This window comes from Typha angustifolia, chromosome 1, assembly GCF_048772165.1.
Source record: "Typha angustifolia cultivar Huaian chromosome 1, ASM4877216v1, whole genome shotgun sequence".
Taxonomy (NCBI): Eukaryota; Viridiplantae; Streptophyta; class Magnoliopsida; order Poales; family Typhaceae; genus Typha; species Typha angustifolia.
The window spans coordinates 15,001-23,045 of NC_133239.1; the positions used below are offsets into that span (position 1 = coordinate 15,001).

At 41.6% G+C, this 8,045-nt stretch overlaps 1 protein-coding gene across 1 annotated transcript; it reads left to right on the forward strand.

Moving 5' to 3' along the window:
• The first annotated feature begins 6,246 nt into the window (after positions 1 to 6,246).
• On the forward strand, positions 6,247 to 7,375 carry LOC140760566 (cucumber peeling cupredoxin-like). The gene is made up of 2 exons (XM_073097612.1): positions 6,247 to 6,596; positions 6,712 to 7,375. The coding sequence occupies exons 1-2, from the start codon at positions 6,386 to 6,388 to the stop codon at positions 7,113 to 7,115; spliced, it is 615 nt and encodes a 204-aa protein (XP_072953713.1). The 5' UTR covers positions 6,247 to 6,385; the 3' UTR covers positions 7,116 to 7,375.
• Positions 7,376 to 8,045: the final 670 nt, after the last annotated feature.

The window sequence follows — 8,045 nt, forward strand, 5'->3', positions numbered from 1 at the left end:
AACCCTAAACCCTAAACCCTAAACCCTAAACCCTAAACCCTAAACCCTAAACCCTAAACCCTAAACCCTAAACCCTAAACCCTAAACCCTAAACCCTAAACCCTAAACCCTAAACCCTAAACCCTAAACCCTAAACCCTAAACCCTAAACCCTAAACCCTAAACCCTAAACCCTAAACCCTAAACCCTAAACCCTAAACCCTAAACCCTAAACCCTAAACCCTAAACCCTAAACCCTAAACCCTAAACCCTAAACCCTAAACCCTAAACCCTAAACCCTAAACCCTAAACCCTAAACCCTAAACCCTAAACCCTAAACCCTAAACCCTAAACCCTAAACCCTAAACCCTAAACCCTAAACCCTAAACCCTAAACCCTAAACCCTAAACCCTAAACCCTAAACCCTAAACCCTAAACCCTAAACCCTAAACCCTAAACCCTAAACCCTAAACCCTAAACCCTAAACCCTAAACCCTAAACCCTAAACCCTAAACCCTAAACCCTAAACCCTAAACCCTAAACCCTAAACCCTAAACCCTAAACCCTAAACCCTAAACCCTAAACCCTAAACCCTAAACCCTAAACCCTAAACCCTAAACCCTAAACCCTAAACCCTAAACCCTAAACCCTAAACCCTAAACCCTAAACCCTAAACCCTAAACCCTAAACCCTAAACCCTAAACCCTAAACCCTAAACCCTAAACCCTAAACCCTAAACCCTAAACCCTAAACCCTAAACCCTAAACCCTAAACCCTAAACCCTAAACCCTAAACCCTAAACCCTAAACCCTAAACCCTAAACCCTAAACCCTAAACCCTAAACCCTAAACCCTAAACCCTAAACCCTAAACCCTAAACCCTAAACCCTAAACCCTAAACCCTAAACCCTAAACCCTAAACCCTAAACCCTAAACCCTAAACCCTAAACCCTAAACCCTAAACCCTAAACCCTAAACCCTAAACCCTAAACCCTAAACCCTAAACCCTAAACCCTAAACCCTAAACCCTAAACCCTAAACCCTAAACCCTAAACCCTAAACCCTAAACCCTAAACCCTAAACCCTAAACCCTAAACCCTAAACCCTAAACCCTAAACCCTAAACCCTAAACCCTAAACCCTAAACCCTAAACCCTAAACCCTAAACCCTAAACCCTAAACCCTAAACCCTAAACCCTAAACCCTAAACCCTAAACCCTAAACCCTAAACCCTAAACCCTAAACCCTAAACCCTAAACCCTAAACCCTAAACCCTAAACCCTAAACCCTAAACCCTAAACCCTAAACCCTAAACCCTAAACCCTAAACCCTAAACCCTAAACCCTAAACCCTAAACCCTAAACCCTAAACCCTAAACCCTAAACCCTAAACCCTAAACCCTAAACCCTAAACCCTAAACCCTAAACCCTAAACCCTAAACCCTAAACCCTAAACCCTAAACCCTAAACCCTAAACCCTAAACCCTAAACCCTAAACCCTAAACCCTAAACCCTAAACCCTAAACCCTAAACCCTAAACCCTAAACCCTAAACCCTAAACCCTAAACCCTAAACCCTAAACCCTAAACCCTAAACCCTAAACCCTAAACCCTAAACCCTAAACCCTAAACCCTAAACCCTAAACCCTAAACCCTAAACCCTAAACCCTAAACCCTAAACCCTAAACCCTAAACCCTAAACCCTAAACCCTAAACCCTAAACCCTAAACCCTAAACCCTAAACCCTAAACCCTAAACCCTAAACCCTAAACCCTAAACCCTAAACCCTAAACCCTAAACCCTAAACCCTAAACCCTAAACCCTAAACCCTAAACCCTAAACCCTAAACCCTAAACCCTAAACCCTAAACCCTAAACCCTAAACCCTAAACCCTAAACCCTAAACCCTAAACCCTAAACCCTAAACCCTAAACCCTAAACCCTAAACCCTAAACCCTAAACCCTAAACCCTAAACCCTAAACCCTAAACCCTAAACCCTAAACCCTAAACCCTAAACCCTAAACCCTAAACCCTAAACCCTAAACCCTAAACCCTAAACCCTAAACCCTAAACCCTAAACCCTAAACCCTAAACCCTAAACCCTAAACCCTAAACCCTAAACCCTAAACCCTAAACCCTAAACCCTAAACCCTAAACCCTAAACCCTAAACCCTAAACCCTAAACCCTAAACCCTAAACCCTAAACCCTAAACCCTAAACCCTAAACCCTAAACCCTAAACCCTAAACCCTAAACCCTAAACCCTAAACCCTAAACCCTAAACCCTAAACCCTAAACCCTAAACCCTAAACCCTAAACCCTAAACCCTAAACCCTAAACCCTAAACCCTAAACCCTAAACCCTAAACCCTAAACCCTAAACCCTAAACCCTAAACCCTAAACCCTAAACCCTAAACCCTAAACCCTAAACCCTAAACCCTAAACCCTAAACCCTAAACCCTAAACCCTAAACCCTAAACCCTAAACCCTAAACCCTAAACCCTAAACCCTAAACCCTAAACCCTAAACCCTAAACCCTAAACCCTAAACCCTAAACCCTAAACCCTAAACCCTAAACCCTAAACCCTAAACCCTAAACCCTAAACCCTAAACCCTAAACCCTAAACCCTAAACCCTAAACCCTAAACCCTAAACCCTAAACCCTAAACCCTAAACCCTAAACCCTAAACCCTAAACCCTAAACCCTAAACCCTAAACCCTAAACCCTAAACCCTAAACCCTAAACCCTAAACCCTAAACCCTAAACCCTAAACCCTAAACCCTAAACCCTAAACCCTAAACCCTAAACCCTAAACCCTAAACCCTAAACCCTAAACCCTAAACCCTAAACCCTAAACCCTAAACCCTAAACCCTAAACCCTAAACCCTAAACCCTAAACCCTAAACCCTAAACCCTAAACCCTAAACCCTAAACCCTAAACCCTAAACCCTAAACCCTAAACCCTAAACCCTAAACCCTAAACCCTAAACCCTAAACCCTAAACCCTAAACCCTAAACCCTAAACCCTAAACCCTAAACCCTAAACCCTAAACCCTAAACCCTAAACCCCAAACCCTAAACCCCAAACCCTAAACCCCAAACCCCAAACCCCAAACCCTAAACCCCAAACCCTAAACCCCAAACCCTAAACCCCAAACCCTAAAACCCCAAACCCTAAACCCTAAACCCTAAACCCCAAACCCTAAACCCCAAAACCCAAAACCCCAAAACCCCAAAACCCTAAACCATAAGCCCTAAACCCTAAACCCGAGACCACATTGAAGGATTTTGAATTAGATGATAGCTTTGCTTATGCTATCAACTTAGTTGATTGAGCGATCGGGAGATAGCTATTGAATCTGATATTTTCTTATTTTTTATGTTCTTTTTCCATCCCAAATCTTCCCCAAGGAAGCCTTAAGATATTCTTTTTTTACTATCTCTTTAGGCTTTGGTTTGATTATAGTGACTTCTCCTTGCATTAATTGTTGAGATCTCGTTTCATGTTTGAGTTGGGCTAGAGAGGTACAAGAAGGTAGCATAGGGGTGGTGCCGCTTTTTTTAAGCAACGCAGGTATTTGACATAATTATATTAGAATGCGATCCAAGATTCAAAAGTGTTTTTTTTTTTTTCTTGGGGTGAGATATGGATTGGGAGACGCCTCTTCAATCTTTCTTTCTATCCTTGCTCACTCTCAACACTTAATCTCTTCTTTTCTTTTGATCCATCTCAGATCTCGTTGCTTCTCCAAGAAAGCTCAAAGATGCCATCTGAACCTATCTGTTTAGGCTTTTATTTGATTGTGTAAATTGTAAACGGTTCTAGTTACAGTAGTGGTTCACATCTCGTGCTCCTACTGTATGTTTAGGATACATTTTTAAAAGATTATTTTTAATCTCTCTATGAAGCACGGGTCATTGGTAAATTGAAGAACTGCTACAAGGTTCATTAAGTCCTCTAAAGCTGAGGCACTCGAGTAAATTAATTCAAATTTACTATTTTAATATTTTCTGACGCCTTTAGAAAATGACATTTTTATATTTTTGTAATTTGTTTGCGGTCACCGAAAGGCAACTCGTTGAAACTACTCGTAGATGAAGGAATTAAAAAAATTAGTGAGAGACACAGGTGTCAAAATAAAAGAGTACGAGTTGACATCAGTATCCTATTCACCTCTAACTCGGCTCTACAAAGCACACGTGCCACCCACGTGTCCTTGTCTCTCTCCTCGCCGGTCGCACTACAGTTGACCTATGGCTAGTTCAGCAAATCCGCGGCAAATTCGGGGCGGGGCAGACCAGTCGGTGGGACCACCGATATGGTACGGCACGACGGGGATGCCACAGGAGGAGGGCATGCAGCTCTCCTCCTTGTTGTTGATGGTCACAAACTAACAGTGGTTAGAAGCCAGGTACGAGATCGAGGAGGAAGACTACTCACAGAAGTTGCAGTAATTGAGGTAGATTTTATCACATCAATCCTCTCAATCATTTTCTATTTATTTTATTTTTTTTTTGCTGGAGGATAGAAGTAGGATGTATATTTTAATGCTTGGATCCTTATGGGTTGTCCTTTCCGATTACACAGCTCAAACTCACCAACCGAAGGAATATCTACTAAAGGCGACTGTTTTCCTCCTCATAATCCTCCAACCTCCTTATCCTCCTCCTTCAGCATCCCACTGATCCTCCTCCTCCCCCTTCAACAAATCACCTAAAGAGGCTTTTCTGCCTTAATACTTGCATGAGTTCATGCGTGTATTGAAAACATCATCTCCTCCAAGAAATTATTTTTTCTACCTAGGAATCCCACTAAAACTTTCTCTGATTCTAATCCCACTCGCAATTTATTATTGGGAATCTGATTTTCAGTTTTTGTAACATAACGTATACTGGAAACATAATCACCCAACTATTATCTAGTGGGTCGGAGTTCAAATCTCACATGGGATTTTTTTTTTTTTTTTTGCCAATGTTTAATTATGTTAATTGCACTGTAATTTAAGTCGACTAAAGAAAGATTAACTTTTATCTAAACTAATTAACTGTGAGTCTAAGTACGAAGATCATTGGCCTTGTTATTGATTTTTCTTCATTTGAGGAAAGCCAAGGAAACTAGCATACACCCTATTCTATCATGGATAACAGCAAATAAGAGTTTTAGAACATACACCTACTCTATAAAATTAGTAACTACTAGTAAAAGAACAAAAGTAGCAATAAACCATCTAATTAACAGAGCACCAAAATACTAATAATTGCACAGAGAAGTATTGCAGACCTCACTTCGAAGCAAGAAATAAAGATCTCTCACTTGGATTCCATGAGCATCATTTTGGCTCTCATTTAGGCTTTAGAACTCTTGGTTTCTGTCCACGCTACGCTACTCAAATGGTTGAAAGATTTTGTTACTGATCCTTCTTAAGAATGTGTTACAATCAAATAGGAAATAGGAATCGAGTTTTTAAAAACTGGTGTGTACTATATCTTTTTTTTTTTTAAATGGATGTATTCTATTTAAGTTGTATTCCCGGACGATTATGAACTTAATTTATTGTCATAATATTTTAATTCCAAAGTGGGTACGGCAAATGTTGGATAGACTTTTTCTGCTTAACCTTCTAGATGAGCGCTTCTTTCGGTCCGCTGTCCATCCCGGTCAGTCAAAGACGCGACGTAAGAGGTCCACCACCGAGTAGTCGTCGGTTTGAGGACTCGCGACTACAAAAGATAGAAATGTGCATCACGTCAACTAACGTGCGGTTAGATATCGAGTCTTCTAGAAATGACCGGCTTAATATGGAATTTAACAAGGTGGGGTTGGGTGCATACAGAAGCTTGTGATTTAGGAGGAATGGCCATTATTGATGATGATAAAGACGACAGAGCACTAGGCTTAGGGTCTACTTGCGGAAGATCAGAAAAGTCTTGCGTTATATCCACATTGCAGCCTAACAAACAATATTGTGCCCGTCCGCGTTTGGTGTCGGGTCCAGACACAGGGTGTCCTAATTAATAAGTTTTGGGGTCTTGAATAACATGATTCGGCAACTCCCCAAAATTCTTAATTGGCCTGCCTTGGCGAAGCCCTCGGTCGGTTCCCACCTCTTCTTCATGGCATGCAACAATCGGTTGGATTTACAGACTTGCAGGCCCACCCACCCACCCACCCGCCCATCTACGATGACAAAATTCCAGACTGTACGTTGGCTTTATATTGATAAAGCCTTTTGTAGTCGGCATTGCTAGATAGTTTTATATATATATCTCAGAATATCGGACCAGAAAGCAAGGAGCAATTTGAGGCATAATATATTTTCACAAGGGAGAGGAGGGAGAGGGCCGGACTGAGAGGATCAGGAAAGGGAAGGGGTGACCTGCAGATCACATTATTATTGATTCCAAGGATCGATGGGTGTAGGAGAAGTGAGGATGTACTTGTCATCATGGATCGGAGTGGTGGTAACCATGACGGCAATCAACATTATACTGGAGGGCTCGGTGGCCGCGGCATCAACAACACATGTTGTGGGAGGCGCCACTAATTGGACCATACCGTCCGCCACTACCTTTTACTCCGATTGGTCATCCTCGCAGACCTTCGCAGTGGGCGACACGCTCGGTATATACATATATATATCTCACTACGTTCCAATATATATATATATATATGATGATAATGGTGCTTCTTCGGTGCTAAATTAATTGATTAATTTGTTTCCCTGTACGTATTGCAGTGTTTAATTTTCCAACTGGGATTCACAACGTTATACCAGTCCCCAAGTCTGGGTACGATGGGTGTTCTTCCAAGCAACAGCTGGGTACTACTATGGCTAACGGCCCCGCCACCGTTACCATTAGCTCACCGGGCATCCACTACTACATATGTGGCATCGGCAGCCACTGCTCATTCGGCCAGAAGCTCGCCATCACCGTCGCCTCCTCTTCTACCAGCAGCCCCACCGCCACGCCGTCCCCATCCCCCACTGCTGGAAGTGGTGGAGCACCAAACTCACCGGCCGGACCAACTTCACCAGGCGCTGCAGCAGCTGGACCGAGCACTTCCGCCTCGTCGTTGCTCCGGTGCCGTTTCTCCTTCACGGTGGTGGCGTTTATCTTCGCGGTCATCGTCTTGATCTAGCGGCACTAATTAAAGGAATCTGGACGGGCCGGTTTTTTTTTTTAACTTCCTTCGCTTTTTCTTTTCTTTTTGTTCTTAACCTTTGCGTTGTCTGGGTAGGTGTATGCCCGGGTATGCTCTGTTTTGAGCGGGAGGTTCTATTTTCTGCTCGTGAACAGATAAGGACGAGTGAATAATTCCAGTGTCGAGGGTGAAAATCTGATCTACATCATTGTTAATTTGACGTAGTAGAATGCATGAGTTGTCCTTATTAAAAGAAAGATTGTATGAGTTTTTCTTTAATGAAAAAGAATGATTCTATAAACTATCTTTCATAAACTATCTTTAAGTATTATAAAAAGCTCTGTATGGGCTAAAAACTGCAGAAAATCAGAAAGAAAACTCTCGTGTCTCATCTCACGTACAATTATAATTAATTAAAAACTATACGTTAAAAAATTTGATGTCTTCTCTTGAAAGAGCCATTAGTATTTATTTTTCAAAGGAGGTGGTTCCCACTGAATGAGAAAGATCTAAACATACAGATTCCATGCTCTGTCCCTAGACAGGGGGCTTTCTCATGGTAGCAACACGGCAATTAAAAAAAAAAGGTGATTAGTAGTTTCATGTTGCAACAAGCATACCAGATAGTTTTCTCTCCCAAAGATATCAGTAGGGAAAAATAATTATTTGCACTTAACCAGTACATAAAAAAAGAAAAAAAAAGTACTGGTTAGTGGTTACACAACTGAATTATATCATGTAATTATCTGAAAAGTGTGGGAAGGAGAACCATTTATTAGTTCTCCATATCGGAATAGCTCATTATTCTGAAGACAAAAAGTATTAGATATTGATGTATATGGACAAGAAAGCAGACACGTAGGTCTGCACATAGGCATAAGGAAAGAAATGTAAAGATAAAGCTAATTTAGGCGGTGACATTTAATG

Coding starts and splice junctions, on each gene's coding strand:
- LOC140760566 (XM_073097612.1), top strand. CDS start 6,386: ATGGGTGTAGGAGAAGTGAGGATGTACTTGTCATCATGGATCGGAGTG. Junction 6,597..6,711: donor CGCAGTGGGCGACACGCTCG/GTATATACATAT, acceptor TACGTATTGCAG/TGTTTAATTTTCCAACTGGG.